The 20,559-nt window shown below is 43.5% G+C and overlaps 1 protein-coding gene across 3 annotated transcripts in view; it reads right to left on the reverse strand.

Moving 5' to 3' along the window:
- The window catches only part of CRTAC1 (cartilage acidic protein 1), a 738,783-nt gene that overhangs the window by 24,522 nt on the left and 693,702 nt on the right, over positions 1 to 20,559 (reverse strand). Inside the window, exons 12-15 of one of the 3 annotated variants that reach the window (XM_040361276.1) lie at positions 18,634 to 18,779; positions 15,707 to 15,749; positions 9,245 to 9,388; positions 4,746 to 5,121 (exon numbers count right to left, since the gene is read on the reverse strand). In XM_040361276.1, the coding sequence (XP_040217210.1) occupies positions 5,003 to 5,121; positions 9,245 to 9,388; positions 15,707 to 15,749; positions 18,634 to 18,779 (452 nt within the window). In that variant the 3' untranslated portion in view covers positions 4,746 to 5,002. Of the gene's footprint in view, positions 1 to 4,745; positions 5,125 to 9,244; positions 9,389 to 15,706; positions 15,750 to 18,633; positions 18,780 to 20,559 lie in introns of those variants that run through there. The other 2 variants (XM_040361274.1, XM_040361273.1) reach the window with 2 other exon arrangements.

The raw sequence follows: 20,559 nt of genomic DNA on the forward strand, positions 1-20,559 counted from the left end.
GCCACCCCCTTCTGCCCCCCCCTCATTCTGATCCTGCTTGCATACATTGCACTCAGGGCAGCCACCCCCTTCTACCCCCCCGTCCCCCGTCCCGATACTGCTAGCATACATTGTTCCCAGGGCAGCCGTCCCTTCTGCCCCCCCCCTCGTTCCAATCCTGCTTGCATACATTGTGCCCAGGGAAGCCGTCCCTTCTGCCCCCCCTCGTCCTAATCCTGCTTGCATACATTGTGCCCAGGGCAGCCAACCCTTCTGCCCCCCCCCTCGTCCCGATCCTGCTTGCATACATTGCGCCCAGGGCAGTGTAAGGGTGGGGGGGATGGGGTATCACCGGGTCAGGCTGGTGGTGGGGGTGTAATGGTGGGGGGATGGGGTATCACCGGGTCAGGCTGGTGGTGGGGGTGTAATGGTGGGGGGATGGGGGTATCACCGGGTCAGGCTGGTGGTGGGGGTGTAATGGTGGGGGGGAGATTCTCTTGCCACACTTTGGGCCCCTTAGTACCAATTGAGCATCATTTATACACCACGGCCTACCTGAGTATTGTTGCTGACCATGTCCATCCCTTTATGACTACAGTGTCCCCATCTTTATGACTACAGTATCCAGGGCAGCTGTCCCTTCTGCCCCCCCCTCGTCCTGATCCTGCTTGCATACATTGCACCCAGGGCAGCCACCCCTTCTACCCCCCCCCCCCCATCCCGATACTGCTTGCATACATTGTGCCCAGGGCAGCCACCCCCTTCTGCCCCCCCCTCGCCCTGATCCTGCTTGCATACATTGTTCCCAGGGCAGCCGTCCCTTCTACCCCCCCCTGTCCCAATACTGCTTGCATACATACATACTTTTTAGATGTCTTTATGCTCTTCAGAGGATTTAAAATAATTTTAGGAGGCATCATTTTTGTAGACAAAATTTTAATGTAAATCACCTAGTTACAGTTTTGCATATCTTCATAGATTTCATTGTTCCGCAAGCAAGTCTGAACGCGTTTCACCATTTATTAAGGTGACAGGTCTATTCTTTATTCAGTAGGAGTTCCGGAGATTACATTGTGCTTGCATTTACTGCTAAAGATCCTAATATAGAGTTATTTGGGTTTGAAAATATAACTTTGACAAACAGGTTCAGGAACATCACGGCGCATACAAAATCAAGGACGCTCTTCTTTATAGGAGAGATCATTGGCATAGGAACTCATAGGGGGGGTTGGTTTACTAAAGGCAAATAGACTGGGCACTTTGCAAGTGCAGGTACTCCAGAGCTTAGGAAATGCAATGAAGCTTCTCTTTCTAAAGAATACCCAATTAGATGCAAGGAAAATAAGAGACTGCATTTTTGCTTGCGTATGATTGGATGATGGAAGTGGACAGAGCTCCGCCTCAGTGGCGTCACTAGGGTTGGTGTCACCCGGTGCGGTAAAACATGGTGTCACCCCCCCCCCCCCCCCTCTGTCTAGGCTGCCCAGCACCAAGCAGGCAGCGCACGGGCACGGGGCGCACCCCAAACCAGCCCCTGTAAATGATAGTATAGGGCAATATAGTGGCAGGTTAGGGTAGTATAGAGTGGTATAGTGGCAGGTTTTTGTAGTGGGGTGGTATAGGACAGGTTAAGGTGGTATAGGGCTGTTTGGGGGGGTATAGGGCAAGTTAGGGTGGTACAGGGCAGGTTGGGGTGGCATTGGGCAGGTTGGGGTGGTATAGGGCAAGTTATGGTGGCATAGAGCAGATTGGGGTGGTACAGGGCAAGTTAGGGTGGCACAGGGAAAGTTGGGGTGGCATGGGAAAGTTTGGGGTGGTACAGGGCAGGCTGGGGTGGTACAGGGCAGGCTGTGGTGGCACAGGGCAGGCTGGGTGATACAGGGCAGGGTGGGGTGATACAGGGCAGGCTGGGGTGGTACAGAGCAGGCTGGGGTGGTACAGGGCAGGCTGGGGTGGCACAGAGCAGGCTGGGGTGGCACAGAGCAGGCTGAGGTGGCACAGAGCAGGCTGGGGTGGCACAGAGCAGGCTGGGGTGGTACAGGGCAGGCTGGGATTGCACAGGGCAGGCTGGGCATTGTGCTAGAAGGGTTGACATTTGGGGGACAGGATCTGTGCTAGGAGAGATGATGGGGGGAATGGGGGGGGGGTATTTGTGCTAGGAGGGGACATTTGGGGGACAGGATCTGTGCTAGGAGAGATGATGGGGGGAATGGGGGGGGGGGGTGTTTGTGCTAGGAGGGGACATTTGAGGGGTAGGAGATTTGTGCTAGGAGAGAATTTCGAATTTCGAAGATCTGGGGTTTTGATGAGTGGGGCTACTACTGAGCTGGGGAAAAGCTGAACAGGGGTGCCAATGAGCTGAGGATCTTCTGAACAGGGGTGCTAATGAGCTGAGGATCTTCTGAACAGGGGTGCTAATGAGCTGGGGATCTGCTGAGTGGGGGTGCTAATGAGCTGGGGATCTGCTGAACAGGGGCGCTAATGAGCTGGGGAAAAGCTGAACAGGGGTGCTAATGAGCTGGGGATCTGCTGAACAGGGGCGCTAATGAGCTGGGGAAAAGCTGAACAGGGGTGCTAATGAGCTGGGGATCTGCTGAGTGGGGGTGCTAATGAGCTGGGGATCTGCTGAACAGGGGCGCTAATGAGCTGGGGAAAAGCTGAACAGGGGTGCTAATGAGCTGGGGATCTGCTGAGTGGGGGTGCTAATGAGCTGAGGATCTTCTGGGCTCCTTTAAAACAAATAGAAAATCAACTTCATTAAAGCTTCACAAAAGCATCACCGAAGCATCAAAAATTCATCAACAAATCATGTTGAAGTGGAAGGTACTTTAACCACTTTAAAACCGCACGCCGTCATATGACGTCCAAAAAGGGGATCTGTTATCCCGGGTGGGGACATCCCCCCTTCCGCCGCCATGCGGTGCTTCTCCGGGACTCTCCCGTGCCATCGGGGGCCCGGAGAGATGATGCGCCGGATGTGCAGCATAGAGATGACTGGTGACCAGATGGTCACCAGTCATCTCTATGACCGTCGGAGGCCCAGGCGTGATGTGATGACGTCACGCCCGGGTACCCGTAAGTAAACAAACCGCAATTGCGGCTAGTAAGAATGAGATCTGTGAATTTTTTTCCACAATCTCATTCTTTCCAGCCTGGAGGAGAGATGTGAGGGTCTTATTGACCACCCGCATCTCTCCTAAAGAGGACCTGTCACACACATTCCTATTACAAGGGATGTTTACATTCCTTGTAATAGGAATAAAAGCGATCGAAAAAAAAGTGTAAAAAATAAATAAAGTAAATAAAAAATAAATAAATAAATAAATAAAATTAAAACGCCCCTTTCCCCGGTAGCTCGCGCTCAGAAGCGAATGCACGCGCAAGTCCCGCCCACGTATGTAAACTTCGTTCAAACCACACATGTGAGGTGTCGCCGCGTGCGCTAAAGCGTGCGCAACAATTCTAAATTTAAACCGTCGCCTATGAAGATGTTTAGGTAACGAAGTTTGGCGCCATTCTGTGAGTGTGCGCAATTTTAAAGCGTGACACGTTAGGTATCTATTTACTCGGCGTAACGTCATCTTTCATATTTTACAAAAAAATTGGGCTAACTTTACTGTTTTGTTATTTTTAAATTCATGAAACCATTTTTTTTACAAAAAAAAGGCGTTTGAAAAATGATTGCGCAAATACCGTACAAGATAAAAAGTTGCAATGACCGCCATTTTATTCCCTAGGGTGTCTGCTAAAAAAACATATATAATGTTTGGGGGGTTCTGAGTAATTTTCTAGCAAAACAATGATGATTTGTACATGTAGGAGAGAAGTGCCAGAATAGGCCCGGTATGGAGGTGGGTATTAAAGCCCGGTATGGAGGTGGGTATTAAAGCCCGGTATGGAGGTGGGTATTAAAGCCCGGTATGGAGGTGGGTATTAAAGCCCGGTATGGAGGTGGGTATTAAAGCCCGGTATGGAGGTGGGTATTAAAGCCCGGTATGGAGGTGGGTATTAAAGCCCGGTATGGAGGTGGGTATTAAAGCCCGGTATGGAGGTGGGTATTAAAGCCCGGTATTGAAGGGGTTAATGAGGGTTAAAGTCGAAGCAAAGTGTAAATGATCCCTAATACATTTTTTCCTATAAAAGGTAAACCGACCCTTTAAACTCATTTTATTGCCACTCTACACCCAGCTCTCCAGCCCCTCGCATTCCGCTCCTTCCAATAAATATTTATATATATATTTTATTTTTTTGCTGTTTTTTTTTTTGTTACAACACCAGAAAGAAAGAAAAGTTAAACGCACGTCTTCTGGATATTTTACTGTACATTTTATTTCTAACATATTTTTTTCAGACCGATGACTGGAAGACTGCAAAAAAGTATTTAACATTTCATTTTTTTTTTTTTTATATATATATAATAATAAAAAAAAAAAAAAAAAAGAAAAAACGAGATAAGGCTTCTTCTTCCTTTCTAAGGATATGGAGCAGACAAAGCTCAGACGGACGGGGGGGGGGAAGGCCATTGGTCGGTTTGTTTTCCGGTGGGATCGGCCAAGCTGGGCCCGCCATGCGCCACTCTGTTGGCATCTCTTGCAGCAAACAGAATTTTTTTTTTTTTGGGCAACATATTCAAAATAATAATAAAAAAAAGTAAAAAAAAAAAAAAAAAAAAGATCTGAATATAAAACATGAATTTACAGAGATACGTGAAAGTGTCTTTAGCAAGGTTTTTTTTTTTGGGTTTTTTTTCGGATTTTCTCAAAAAAAAAAAACATGCATGACATATTAACAAACAACTCCATTTTGTTTTTTTTTTGTTTTTTACGAAAATATCACTATTCACTCTAAAGCCTTTAGACAGAGTTCTTTCGGGCGTGTTTTGTAGCAGGCCGCGTTTTCTCCCCTCCCCCCGGACAGAGCCGGGGGCTGTGATTGGCTGGACAGTGTCACTGGCATACTGTATATAAGTGGAGAGAACCGAGCGTAAGAAAGACTTTTTCCTCGATTTGGGGATTCGTTTTGTTCAGAGAGAATATAGATGCAAAAATAATCCGAGGCTTAGCAGTGCTGCTGAAGGGTGCAGGAGGTTTGGCTGAAGGCTGTAGGCTGAAGACGGATAGGATCCGAAGTAGGCCACTTGTGCTGCTTGTGTGACGGGATGAAGGGGGCGCCACCAAAGGGGAGAGAAATTCGGAAGGGGGGAGGGGGAGGAAGGAGAGCGGGAGATGTTAAAAGCAATGGGGTGGTGGAGAAAGAAAGAAAGACATTGTTAGTGCGGACACATTTACTAGAGAAAACATAATTGCTACAACAAGAAAATTATTATTTTATTTATTTTTTATTTCATTTTATTTATTATTATACGAATAATAATAAATGATCATGTTTTATTTTTTCGTTAGGGTAACCTAACCCTAACCTGAACTTGAACCCCTTACCCTAACGAAAAAAATAAAACATGATCATTTATTATTATTCGTATAATAATAATAAATAAATTAAAAAAATAAAATAATAATAATAAATAACCCCAACTCCTAATCCTAACCCTAACCTGAACTTGAACGTTCAGGTTAGGGTTAGGACTAGGAGTTAGGGTTATTTATTATTATTATATTTATTTTTTATTTCATTTTATTTATTATTATACGAATAATAATAAATGATCATTTTTTATTTTTTCGTTAGGGTAAGGGGTTCAAGTTCAGGTTAGGATTAGGAGTTGGGGTTATTTATTATTATTATTTTTTTTTATTTTTTATTTCATTTTATTTATTATTATACGAATAATAATAAATGATCATGTTTTATTTTTTTCGTTAGGGTTAGGGATTCAAGTTCAGGTTATTTATTATTATTATTATTTATTTATTTTATTATTATAATAATAAATGATCGTGTTTTATTTTTTCGTTAGGGTAAGGGGTTCAAGTTCAGGTTAGGATTAGGAGTTGGGGTTATTTATTATTATTATTTTATTTATTTTTTTATTTATTTTTATTTATTATTATACAAATAATAATAAATGGACATGTTTTGTTTTTTTCCCGTTAGGGTAAGGGGTTCAAGTTCAGGTTAGGGTTAGGATTAGGAGTTGGGAGTTGGGGTTATTTATTATTATTATTTTTTTATTTCATTTTATTTATTATTATACGAATGTGATGGGGGCGTGTTTTATGTAAATACGTCGTGACCCCGACATAAACAACGTTTTTTTTTCAACTGCGCATGCGCCGTCCCTGGGGGTATCCCAGTGCGCATGCTCGAAATTAAACCGGAACCAGCCAATGCTTACGACGGTGACGTCATTCTACGCAAATCCCTATTCGCAAACGACGCAAAAAATTCAAAATTGTACGCGGGAACGACGGCCATACTTAACATTGAGTACGCCACCATATAGCAGCTTTAACTATACGGTGGAAAAAGCCGAACGCAAACGGCGGAAAAAAATGCGCCGGGCCGACGTACGTTCGTGGATCGCCGTAAATAGCTAATTTGCATACTCGACGCGGATTTCGACGGAAACGCCACCTGGCGGCCGCCGAAAAGTTGCATCTTAGATCCGACGGCGTACAAAGACGTACGCATGTCGGATCTAGCCGAGATGCCGTCGTATCTTGTTTTGAGGATTCAAAACGAAGATACGACGCAGGAATTTTGAAATTACGCCGGCGTATCAAACGTAAATTTTTTGGTGGATCTACCCCATAATGTTTGGGGGTTCCGAGTAATTTTCTAGCAAAAGAAAGATGATTTGTACATGTAGGAGAGGAGCGCCAGATATAATATGTAGATTTTTCTGGATTTGCTGGGAATTGTGGGGGAGGGGCTGAAAATCTAATTGTTAACCACTTCCAGACCGCTGTACGACTATATACGGCCTAACTTTAAAGATACATATCTCGGTAACGGCAGCAGCTGCTGCCACAACCGAGGTATCTATCTTTACTGTCAGCGGTTCTGGTAACGATAACGGCGGTCTCCGCGGCGAATTCGCCGCGAGATCGCCGTTATCGGTGGCGGGAGAGGGCCCGCCGCTCTCCCGCGCCCTCCGCCGCTTACCGGAGCCGTCGGTAGCGGCGGAGGCGATCGGGAACGTTCGGCAGCTGAGCGGGGAACGAGACTGAAGGAAAAATCTCCTTCGCCCGTCCCCATAGCTCTGCTGGGCGGAAGTGACGTCAAAACGGCAGTCCCGCCCAGCCTCTTAAAGAGACATTTTTTTTTTTGTCATTTGAAAAAATGACATTTTCCAATTTTTTTTTTTTTTGCATTTTAGTCTAAGTATGAGATGTGACGTCTTTTTGACCCCAGATCTCATATTTAAGAGGACCTGTCATGCTTTTTTCTATTACAAGGGATGTTTACATTCCTTGTAATAGGAAAAAAAGTGATCATTTTTTTTTTTTTTCCAGTGTAAAAAATAATAAAATAAATAAAAATAAATAAGAAAAAAAAAAAATGTTTAAAGCGCCCCGTTCCGACGAGCTCGTGCGCAGAAGCGAACGCATACGTGAGTAGCGCCCGCATATGAAAACGGTGTTCAAACGACACAAGTGAGGTATCGCCGCGATCGTTAGAGCGAGAGCAATAATTCTAGCCCTAGACCTCCTCTGTAACTCAAAAAATGCAACCTGTAGAATTTTTTAAACGTCGCCTATCGAGATTTTTAAGGGTAAAAGTTTGACGCCATGCCACGAGCGGGCGCAATTTGTAAGCGTGACATGTTGGGTACCATTTTACTCGGCGTAACATTATCTTTCACAATATATAAAAAAATTGGGCCAAATTTATTGCTGTCTTATTTTTTAATTCAAAAAAGTGATTTTTTTTTCCCAAAAAAGTGCGCTTGTAGGACCGCTGCGCAAATATGGTGTGACAAAAAGTATTGCAATGATCGCCATTTTATTCTCTAGGGTGTTAGAAAAAATATATATATAATGTTTGGGGGTTTTAAGTAATTTTCTAGCAAAAAAAACTGTTTTAGTCTAAACACCAAATCTGAAAAACACCCAAAGTAGAGAAGTGGTTAATAAGGGAGAAGATTCCTCTCCCAGGTCTGCTGATGATGGAGATTCCCGTAGGAAATATCATAATTCTCATTTCCTTCCATATCTGAGGGACGAGCTCTGAGCCTCCATTGTTTTTGGCTCGGCGTTATTACTACCTCTTTAGAGACAGGATAAGTCAACGGCTCATTAAAATGTCTAATTATACAATGTATCATCAATAAAGAATACGTAACTATGACCACTTAAAGTGGTTGTAAACCCTTCCATATACCCAGAGACGTGAACGGCCTCAGGTGATACCCAGAGATAAAACAAATACATAAGTTGTACCTGTTTATCTACAGCCATCCCTCCTCTGCAGCTTTCTAAACAGGGGCGGGCCCGTCCATTGAAGGAGTTGTAAAGGTACATGTTTTTTTCACCTTGGTACATGTTCACCCACCACTAGCTGCCCGCTGGAGGAAGCCCATGCCTTAGATGAGGTTAGTGATCGGCTGCTGACCGATCTCCTTGGGGGGGGGGGGGGGTTGGGGGAAGATCCCACTTAAGGCTGCATTCACATCTAGGCGGACGAAATCGCGGCGACAAAACGCCGGTATTGTCCGCCTAGATGTGCCCCAAGATGACCCCCTCTATGGAGATGATTGCCATCTCCTAGCCGAACGCTCGAAGACGCCTGAAAAAAAGGTCCGGGACCTTTTTTCACGCGGCAGGCGACAGGCGTCCGGCGTTCGGCGTGGAGATGTGAACCATCTCCATAGAGGGACATCTGTTTTCAGCCCTCTGGCGGCAGCGGCGTAGCGCTACAGGCGTAAAAACGCCTAGGTGTGAATGTAGTCTAAACGGGGGTGGGGTGGGGATGGGGTTGCCTCCTTATCTTCAAGTCAAACCCCGAACACTTTACCGGCGCACAGCATATTTTATATTATAAACTATACATATATTTTGCTATTAAATAACATTTCTAATCACATGAAGTTAATAACAAGAGTTCCCCTGTGGACTCTGGTATAAAGGGGAACTCTGATGTAAGGCGGGACACTGTGGACTCTGGTATAAAGGGGAACTCTGATGTAAGGGGGACACTGTGGACTCTGGTATAAAGGGGAACTCTGATGTAAGGGGGGACACTGGGGACTTCTGTCACTTTCAAGGTATTTTAAATATTGTGAGACGACATCAGCAAAGAAACGTTACAGAAGACGTTCTGATTATAATAAAGTGTAGAGAGTAAAAAGGAAAAGGTAACCTACCGACACACGCCGTGCCGTCTTCATTCGGCTCAAAACCGCGATTACATCTTCTATTGGGGCGACACTTGTAACCCCCATACGTGTTTATACACACCGGCTTCTCTCTGGGGCAGAGGAACGGGAACTGGAGGCACTCGTCTGTGTCTGAAATATCCGAGACAAACATTCATCATCAACAAACCATGTACGATCTATAATATTTATTAAATATTATTCATCTTATTATTAACAATAATATAACCATAATAAAATAATAATAATATTTAAACAATTTTTATTATTATTAACAATAATAATAACTATTAATACAGTAATAACAATAATAATACTATTTAAAAGATTACTATTATTATTATTATTTATAAATTATTATTATTATTATTATTATTATTATTATTATTTATAAATTATTATTATTATTATTATTATTATTATTAACAATAATAATAATAACCATATAATAATAATAATAATAATAATAATAATAATAATAATAATAATAATAATAATAATATTTGAACTATTTTTATTATTATTATTATTTTTATTATTAACAATAATAATAATACTATTTAAAAGATTACTATTATTATTATTATTATTCATAATAATAATTATAATATTTTATAAATAATAATAATAATAATAATAATAATAATAATAGTAATCTTTTAAATAGTATTATTATTATTGTTAATAATAAAAATAATATTTTTATTATATGGTTATTATTGTTATTCATAATAATAATTATAATATTTTATAAATAACAATTATAATAACCATATAATAAAAATAATAATAATATTTAAACTATTTTTATTATTATTACTATTATTATTAACAATAATAATAACCATATAATAATAATAATAATAATAATAATAATAATAATAATAATAATAATAATAATAATATTTAAACTATTATTATTATTATTATTATTATTATTATTATTATTAATAACAATAATAATAGCTATTAATATAGTAATAATACTATTTAAAAGATTACTATTATTTATAAGATACTATTATTTTTATTATTAACAATAATAATACTATTTAAAAGATTACTATTATTATTATTATTATTATTATTTATAAAATATTATTATTATTATTATTATTATTATTATTATTATTATTATTATTATGAATAACAATAATAATAACCATATAATAAAAATAATAATACTATTTAAACTATTTTTATTATTATTACTATTATCATTATTATTATTAATAATAACAATAATAATAGCTATTAATATAGTAATAATACTATTTAAAAGATTACCATTATTATTATTTATAAAATATTATTATTATTATAATATTTATTATTATTATTAATAATAAAAATAATAATAATAATTAAAACACTATTATTATTATTATTATTATTATTATTATTATTATTAGTAACAATAATAACAACTATTAATAAAGTAGTAACAATAATAATACTATTTAAATGATTACTATCAATATTATTATTATTTATAAAATATTATTTTTATTATTAACAATAATAATAATCATATTAAAATAATAATAATAATATTTAAACCATTATTATCATTATTATTATTATGATTAACAATAATAACAATAATAATACTATTTAAATGATTACTATTATTATTATTATTATTATTTATAAAATATTATTATTATTATTTTTATTATTAACAATAATAATAATAATAATAACCATATGAAAATAATAATAATAATAATAATAATAATAACAAAAATAATATTTAAAACATTATTATTATTATTATTATTATTATTAATAACAATAATAATAACTATTAATATAGTAATAACAATAATACTATTTAAAAGATTACTATTTTAATATGGTTTTTATTATTAACAATAATAATAATAATAACCATATTAAAATAATATTAATAATAATTTCCGAAAAGCGGAGGTTCCATTCTTGTGTGGTCCTCCGCTTTAACATTATAACCTAACTCTGCTTCAAACTTCTCCACAACTTTGTCCCTGACCTGTCTGGTGGGTTCCTTGTCCTTCATGATGCTCACTAAGGTTCTCTAACAAACCTCTGAGGGCTTCACAGAACAGCTGTATTTATACTGAGACAGGAGTCCACCTGTAACACACAGGTGGACTCCATTTACAAAGTATACAAAAGTACTAATTGGTGGCCCTCTAATAATAGTACAACCCTGCGCTTTAGGAGTAAACAACAAAGTCCAAGCAATAAAAAATCTAACCAGATAAAACACAATAAATAATGATAAAAGCAGCTGCTTAAAATAAATGTCACTTGATAAAAGCAGAAAAATAAAAACAGCCCGCACAGAGCATGTAAATAGTCCTGCAGCAGCGCTGCAAACCTCTAGTTTGAAAAAAGATAAAAGCTGTGTAGGATGACCCGATCAGATGTAGCTTAAGTATGTGCTCCAATCACCAGAAAGGCATTCACCACGTGGGGGGATATAGGGTCCCCTTCGGGGGAAACACTCACCAGATGGTTTCTTTACACTCGCATTTCCATATATATCGCCTCACGTGTCACCTCAGATGCTTGGAAACTGCATACCCCTCTCCTATCTTGATCACCGTTACTGTATTCACTTCCCGGGTGTAGTGTCCGCAGGTGTATGAGGGAATGAAAAAACCATATAGTGCAATATCGTTTTTGAATTTTTAATGTCACCCCAAAAAACAGATATACACTAGTCCCCTCATAAAAACATGCGTACCAGAAAATAGATTAAGTCAGGCACATAAATATATGTGGATGTTTCATTTGCATTTCTCACTGTTTAGTGTAGGACCCCTGAAGACCGCTCTGGAGACCTTCCTGTAGCTGTCACTTCCTAGTTCCTCACTCAGTGGAACGCATACGTCACTTCCGGTCGGATGCTGGATAGCAGCGCTCTGACGTTTCGTCCGTTCGGACTTTTTCCAAGAGCGTGCTATTCCTCTGCACCCGCCGGAGTTATATTGTGTAGTGCTACACGCCCACCTGTGACGATGCTATAGATGGGGATGACCCTCCATCTATGCATCATTCGATCCTCACTCCGAGCGCCGCGCTCGACCACGCCCCCCGGAGAGGAGGAGATAGCTGGGTCTTTTTTGTACTCCGCTCCCTGACACTCACTGTTTGCCCCAAGCATCGCAAATTTGTTCATGGCCGAGTGGGAAGATAAATCTATTTTTAAAGAAAGAAAAGCCGAATTAATTTTTTATAAACGTTTTATCGACGATCTGTTTTTTATTTGGGCAGGAACAGAAGAGTCTTTAAACATGTTTTTAAATATTTTAAATATGATGGTTTAAAACTGAAGCACATCGTGTCTTTGCATAAAGGATATAATGATCCCAGTAAAGCACAGTACATAGGCTATAATATGTTTGGAATAACAGACACTAGTGCATACAGTAGCACTGCAGACTTCAGATCATTCAGCTATATACATAAATTACATCCTTCACAAGTACAGAGCCCAAATATGAATTAAATAGTGCATGTATGGCCGCGCACTGACATACACTCATCTGTCAGTTCTATGGTGGCAACAGTGAGTGTCAGGGAGCGGAGTACAAAAAAGACCCAGCTATCTCCTCCTCTCCGGGGGGCGTGGTCGAGCGCGGCGCTCGGAGTGAGGATCGAATGATGCATAGATGGAGGGTCATCCCCATCTATAGCATCGTCACAGGTGGGCGTGTAGCACTACACAATATAACTCCGGCGGGTGCAGAGGAATAGCACGCTCTTGGAAAAAGTCCGAACGGACGAAACGTCAGAGCGCTGCTATCCAGCATCCGACCGGAAGTGACGTATGCGTTCCACTGAGTGAGGAACTAGGAAGTGACAGCTACAGGAAGGTCTCCAGAGCGGTCTTCAGGGGTCCTACACTAAACAGTGAGAAATGCAAATGAAACATCCACATATATTTATGTGCCTGACTTAATCTATTTTCTGGTACGCATGTTTTTATGAGGGGACTAGTGTATATCTGTTTTTTGGGGTGACATTAAAAATTCAAAAACGATATTGCACTATATGGTTTTTTCATTCCCTCATACACCTGCGGACACTACACCCGGGAAGTGAATACAGTAACGGTGATCAAGATAGGAGAGGGGTATGCAGTTTCCAAGCATCTGAGGTGACACGTGAGGCGATATATATGGAAATGCGAGTGTAAAGAAACCATCTGGTGAGTGTTTCCCCCGAAGGGGACTCCATTTACAAATTAGGTGACTTTTAAAGGCAATTGGTTCCACTAGATTTTAATTAGGTGTATCAGAGTAAAGGGGATGAATACAAATCCCCCCTCCCCCACACTTTTCACATATTTATTTGTAAAAAATGTTGAAAAACATTTATAATTTCCCTTCCACTTCACAATTATGTGACGCTTTGTGTTGGTCCATCACATAAAATCCCAATAAAATACATTTATGTTTTTGGTTGTAACATGAGAAAATGTGGGAAATCTCAAGGGGTATGAATACTTTTTCTAGGCACTGTAGTAGTAGTAGGCAATCCTTTTGTTAAATGATAAAAAAAATCAGCGTTCTGTATTCTTCAAAATAAAATTAGAACCTGTGACCCGGGAACTTTTCTTCTGTATGTTTTTTATTCTAAATTGGAGCATTAAAGAAGAACAAATGCTTTTCCAGCACGTTCCTCGGATCCCTTCCCCTCGGATCCCTTCTTTCCTCGGATCCCTTCTTTCCTCGGATCCCTTCGCTTCATTCCTCAAGTCCCTTCCCCTCAGGTCCCTTCCCTTCGTTCCTCAGATCCCTTTCCCTCGGATCCCTTCCCTTCATTCCACCGATCCCTTCCCCTTGGATCCCTTCCCCTCGGATCCCTTCCCTTCATTCCTTGGATCTCTTCCCCTCGGATCCCTTCCCTTCATTCCTCGGATCTCTTCCCCTCGGATCCCTTCCCTTCATTCCTTGGATTCCTTCCCCTCGGATCCCTTCCCCTCAGATCCCTTCCCTTCATTCCTCAGATCCCTTCCCCTCGGATCCCTTCCCCTCAGATCCCTTCCCTTCGGATCCCTTCCCCTTGGATCCCTTCCCTTCGTTCCTCAGATCTCTTCCCCTCTGATCCCTTCCCCTCAGATCCATTCCCTTTGTTCCTCAGATCCCTTCCCCTCGGATCCCTTCCCTTCATTCCTCGGATCCCTTCCCCTCGGATCCCTTCCCTTCATTCCTCGGATCCCTTCCCCTCGGATCCCTTCCCTTCATTCCTCGGATTACTTCCCCTCGGATCCCTTCTCTTCATTCCTCAGATCCCTTCCCCTCGGATCCCTTCCCTTCGGATCCCTTCCCCTCGGATCCCTTCCCTTCATTCCTTGGATCCCTTCCCCTCGGATCCCTTCCCTTCATTCCTCGGATTACTTCCCTTCATTCCTCGGATTCCTTCCCCTCGGATCCCTTCTCTTCATTCCTCAGATCCCTTCCCCTCGGATCCCTTCCCTTTGGATCCCTTCCCCTCGGATCCCTTCCCTTCATTCCTCGGATCCCTTCCCCTCGGATCCCTTTCCCTCGGATCCCTTCCCCTCGGATCCATTCCCCTCGGATCCCTTCCCTTCATTCCTCGGATCCCTTCCCTTCATTCCTCGGATCCCTTCCCCTCGGATCCATTCCCTTCATTCCTCGTATCCCTTCCCCTCAGATCCCTTCCCTTTGTTCCTCAGATCCCTTCCCCTCGGATCCCTTCCCTTCATTCCTCGGATCCCTTCCCCTCGGATCCCTTCCCTTCATTCCTCGGATTACTTCCCTTCATTCCTCGGATTCCTTCCCCTCGGATCCCTTCTCTTCATTCCTCAGATCCCTTCCCCTCGGATCCCTTCCCTTCGGATCCCTTCCCCTCGGATCCCTTCCCTTCATTCCTCGGATCCCTTCCCCTCGGATCCCTTCCCCTCGGATCCATCCCCCTCGGATCCCTTCCCTTCATTCCTCGGATCCCTTCCCTTCATTCCTCGTATCCCTTCCCCTCGGATCCCTCCTCTTCATTCCTCAGATCCCTTCCCCTCGGATCCCTTCCCTTCGGATCCCTTCCCCTCGGATCCCTTCCCTTCATTCCTCGGATCCCTTCCCCTCGGATCCGTTCCCTTCATTCATCGGCTCCCTTCCCCTCGGATCCCTTCCCTTCATTCCTCTGATCCCTTCCCCCGCTGAGCGCCCAGCCAGGAAATCTCTTCCTATAATGACATTTTCCTTTTATAATCCCGGTGTGTGACTCCCGAGGACATTGAGCTTCACTTACCTCCACAATGTCCGTTCCCATTCATGGAGAAGCCCCTTCCCCTCGGATCCCTTCCCCTCGGATCCCTTCCCTTCATTCCTCGGATCCCTTCCCCTCGGATCCCTTCAATCCTCGGATTCCTTCCCCTCGGATCCCTTCCCTTCATTCATTCCAGGTGTGTGACTCCCGAGGACATTAAGCTTCACTTACCTCCACAATGTCCGTTCCCATTCATGGAGAAGCCCTGGCCGCACTGTTCAGGAAAAGATAAAATGAAGTAAAATCAAATTACAATCCTCTTCAGTCCGACAGAAAAAGATCAAAAAGCAATTTCCTTCCTCTATTTATTTAGCCGAGTGATGAACTGTACAAAAAGAGAAAAAGAGTCGTCTACATGACCTGCCGCCGGTGTAATCCTGCGGCACTCCGGCACAATCACACCAGTGTGCACCAAGCAAGACAGTGGAACCTCGGATTACTCGCATTAATCCGTTCCAGGAGAATGCTCGTAATCCAAAGCGCTCGCATATCAAAGCGAGTTTCCCCATAGAAGTCAATGGAAACAAAGATAATTTGTTCTGTATTGACTTCTATGGCATGCAATACCTCATGTGGCCAGAGGTGGGGGAGGGCGCCGGAGAGCCTAGAACACACCCGGGGACGGCTCGGCTGATCTCGAAAACCCTCAAAAAGGTTCGGAAACACTCAGGAACTGAGTATTTCCGAGTTTTTTTCGAGTGATTCTGAGTATTTCCGAAACGGCTCGGGACGGCTCCGAACCGTTCCGAGTGTCACCGGCGCCCTCGCACCTCTGGCCAAACGCGGTACTGCACACCCCAGTTGAACCTCGCATTACGAGCATAATCCGTTCCAGGAGAACGCTCGTAATCCAAAGCACTCGCATATCAAAGCGAGTTTCCCCATTGAAGTCAATGGAAACGAAAATAATTCGTTCCGCATTGACTTCATTGGCGTGCAATACCGCATGCGGCCAGAGGCGGTAGGGGGGGGTTGCTAAAGAGCCTCGGAAATACTCGGGGACAGCTTGTCTGATCTCCAAAACCTTCAGAAAGTTTCGGAAACACTCAGGAACGGAGTATTTTTGAGTGATTGTGAGAATTTCCGAACCGTTCCGAGCGTCACCGGCGCCCCCCCCCCCCCCACCTCTGGCCAAATGTGGTACTGCACACCACAGTTGAACCTCGAATTACGAGCATAATCCGTTCCAGGAGAATTCTTGCAATCCAAAGCACTCGCATATCAAAGCGAGTTTCCCCATTGAAGTCAATGGAAACTAAAATAATTCGTTCCGCATTGACTTCAATGAGGTGCAATACCGCATGTGGCCTGAGGTGGTGGGGGGCACCGGAGAGCCTCGTCAGTGTCGGAAACTGAGTATTTCCTTGTCTTTGTGAGCATTGTCAAACGGCGACAATCGCCTGCGATAGTCGCTGACTCACTGTACGGCTCTGCTCCAGCGCCCCCCGCAGGCCAAATGCGGTACTGCAGGCACTATTAGGTGGAATTCGACTCGTTTTGTCAGACAACACTCGCAAACCGAGTCAGATTTGGGACGTCTGACTTTACACGCACATTAAAGGCATCCCAGTCTTGGTCCGTAGGGTTCAGTATTGAGTTGGTTTTTATTTTTTACTGGGGAGATCTCATGGAAGACATTCCAAGAATTTACAGGAACTGGAAGAGGAATGGGGGAGCTTCACCATCTGAGAAGATAAAGGGGTAGATCCACGTACAGCGGCGCATTAATCCGCCGGGCGCAGCGTATCTAAGGTACACTACGCCGCCGTAACTTATCTTTTTTTTTTTTTCGAATCCTCAAAGAACTCGCGCCGTAAGTTACGGCGGCGTAGTGTATCTTTGGCAGCGTAAGGGCGCGGCATTCAAATCTCTGTGATAGGGGCGTGTTTTATGCAAATACGTCGTGACCCGACGTAAACGTCGTTTTTTTTTTAACTGCGCATGCACCGTCCGTGGGGGGTATCCCAGCGCGCATGCTCGAATTGAAACCGGAACAAGCCAATGTTTAAGACGGTGACGTCATTCTACGCAAATCCCTATTCGCGAACGACTTACGCAAACGACGTAAAAAATTCAAAATGCGAGGCGGGGACGACGGCCATACTTAACTTTAAGTACGCCTCATAATACCAGGTTTAACTATAGGCCGGAAAAAGCCGAACGCAAACAACGTAAAAAACGTACGTTCGTGGATCGCCATAACTAGCTAATTTGCATACTCGACGCGGAATCCGACCGAAACGACCACCTAGCGGCCGCCGAAAAATTGTATCCACAAAACAAGATACGACGGCATCTCGGATTGATCCGACAAGCGTACGTCTTAGTACGCCATCGGATCTCAGGTGCATTCTTTCGGCGTTTCCGTCGATTTCCGCGTCGAGTATGCAAATTAGCTAGTTACGGCGATCCACGAACGTACGTCCGGCGTTTTTTTTTTATGTCGTTTGCGTTCGGCTTTTTCTGGCGTATAGTTACCCCTGCTATATGGTGGCGTACTCAATGTTAAGTATGGCCGTCGTTCCCGCCTCGCATTTTGAAATTTTTACGTCGTTTGCGTAAAGTCGTTCGCGAATAGGGATTTGCGTAAAATGACGTCACCGTCGTAAGCATTGGCTTGTTCCAGTTTAATTTCGAGCATGCGCACTGGGATACCCCCACGGACGGCGCATGCGCAGTTAAAAAAAAACGTAGTTTACGTCGGGTCACGACGTATTTACATAAAACACGCCCCCATCACACCCATTTGAATTCCGCGCCCTTACGCCGCCAAAGATACACTACGCCGCCGTAACTTACGGCGCAAATTCTTTGAGGATTCGAAAAGAAAAAAAAATAAGTTACGGCGGCGTAATGTATCTTAGATACGCTGCGCCCGGCGGAGAGAAGCGCCGATCTACGTGGATCTGCCCCATAAAGGCAGGCGTCCCAATACTTTTGGTAATATAGTGTATATTTTAAAGTGACAAAGCTGATCACAGTCACGTCTGGCAATGAGTACAGATTCCTCGGCAGACATCGTTATACATCTGCAGCAATCACATGGTCATTTTTCGCCCACCCCCAGAATACATAGGGGGGGGGAGGGGATTTGTCACCTCGATAAGCGTTGGCTTAGTGGCGCTGTCTTCATCCGCGGGGTAGGCAATCTCTAGGACGGTATTGATTTCCCCTTCGGCGATGCCCCGGGTGAGGATCTTGCCGTCAGGCCAGGTCACCTCCAAGCTGCTCGCTTCGTCTTTTCCTAGAAGAAAAAAAAAAAGGGGGGGGAAATGAGATAAAGACGTTGCTGGATGTGCGGGCCGAATTGTCGGCGGGTAGAATCTGACTCGGAGAGTCGCGCCGTTACTGCCTGGAGCATTACAGACGTTATATAAAACAGGCCGTTCCCCCCTGTAACGGTCACCACCGTTTACGACCTTCCATCCCAGTCACGACAGCTTATCGGCACTCCAACCAACAGGCAGACCCGATCCCATTTCATTCGCCCAGAATCAAGACGAGACACAGCTCTGTACTTGTTCCAAATGTAAAGATCAACTTTAATGGGTTCTTCTCAGCTTTTTATACAGTACAAGGCATTAAAGCAACAATGAGATCTCCACCCCCCCCTAATCACACACTAAGGCTAATTACTAAACATTCCTTAATTAACAGCATAACAAACAAAACACCTTCACCCACTGAGTTCCCTAGGCAGACGTTTCGTCTCCGCATACAGCTTGACACCTATTCACACCTCTGAGCATCAATAGGTTTTAGACAGTGGCCCAGATTCAAGTAGAATCGCGCAATATTTGCGTGGGCAAAGAGCACATTTTTTTCTCTGCGCCCACGCAAATATTGCGCTTTGCCCGCGATTCACGGAGCAGTTGCTCCGTAAATTGCGCGGGCAATATGCTAAGCAGCCGGGCGCAAGGCTGCCTAATGTAAATGATCCCGCCGGGGGCGGGAATCATTTAAATTAGGCGCGCTCCCGCGCCGAGCGAACTGCGCATGCTCCGTCGGGAAACTTTCCCGACATGCATTGCGGCAAATGACGTCGCAAGGACGTCATTTGCTTGTAAGTGAACGTGAATGGCGTCCAGCGCCATTCACGGTTCACTTACGTAAACGACTATACTTTAGCATTGGCTGCGCCTGCTATAGCAGGAGCAACCTTATGCTAAAGGCGCCGTACGGAAACTCCGTACCTTGCGTAGGCAGGGCCCGCGCAACTTTTGTGAATCGGTGGTAGTATGCAATTTGCATACTACACGCCGATCACAAAGGCTGCGCCCCCTAGCGGCCAACGCAAGAATGCAGCCTGGGATGTGAAGGCATAAGGAGGCTTATGTTTATCACATCCTAGGCTGCATTCGGTGTAACGAGGTTCCTGAATCAGGAGCACTCGTTACACCGGAGCAAGTAAGCACTTGCGCCGCGCAACCTATGGTTGCGCGGGCGCAAGTGCTTCTTGAATCTGGGCCAGTGTTATCACACAAAACAGTATTTAGCATGCATAATTAGAGTTCTGGGAGCATACCTGGGTTAACACCTTTACACAAGGACAATGGAATGTCTTCCAGGAGCCCTGACTCAATTAGCATGTCACTAGTCAGGGCTAATCATAGAATGAGTCACTATTGACTGGTTGGGCCAACATCTTGCAGTATCTCAAAATCCTGCAATACGAACTATCAGTGATGTCCTATCTCATGTAATACATGAATTATGATTCACTTGCCACCCCATGCCCAAAGGGCACAGGGTGGACTCAGACCCAAGAGTTATCAGTGACGCTGACACAGGAGTATCCCCCATCCTCACAAAGTCTCTGGGTGTCCCGGGTCATTCCGTTACACCCCCGTTTACGGCTTCTTGAAAACCATCATATTTGGGGGGGGGGGGGGGGTTTATTTCCGCGCCGAATGGGAGAATCTGTGCGCGATTATTTTCCAATAGGTTCTAGTAATGTGTTATTCTTTGAGTTTTTATGGGTTTGCAACGGGAAGACAAATGGAGTTCTCGGGTTTCCTACAGTT

The sequence above is a fragment of the Rana temporaria genome, chromosome 8 (assembly GCF_905171775.1).
Source record: "Rana temporaria chromosome 8, aRanTem1.1, whole genome shotgun sequence".
In the NCBI taxonomy this organism is placed as follows: domain Eukaryota; kingdom Metazoa; phylum Chordata; class Amphibia; order Anura; family Ranidae; genus Rana; species Rana temporaria.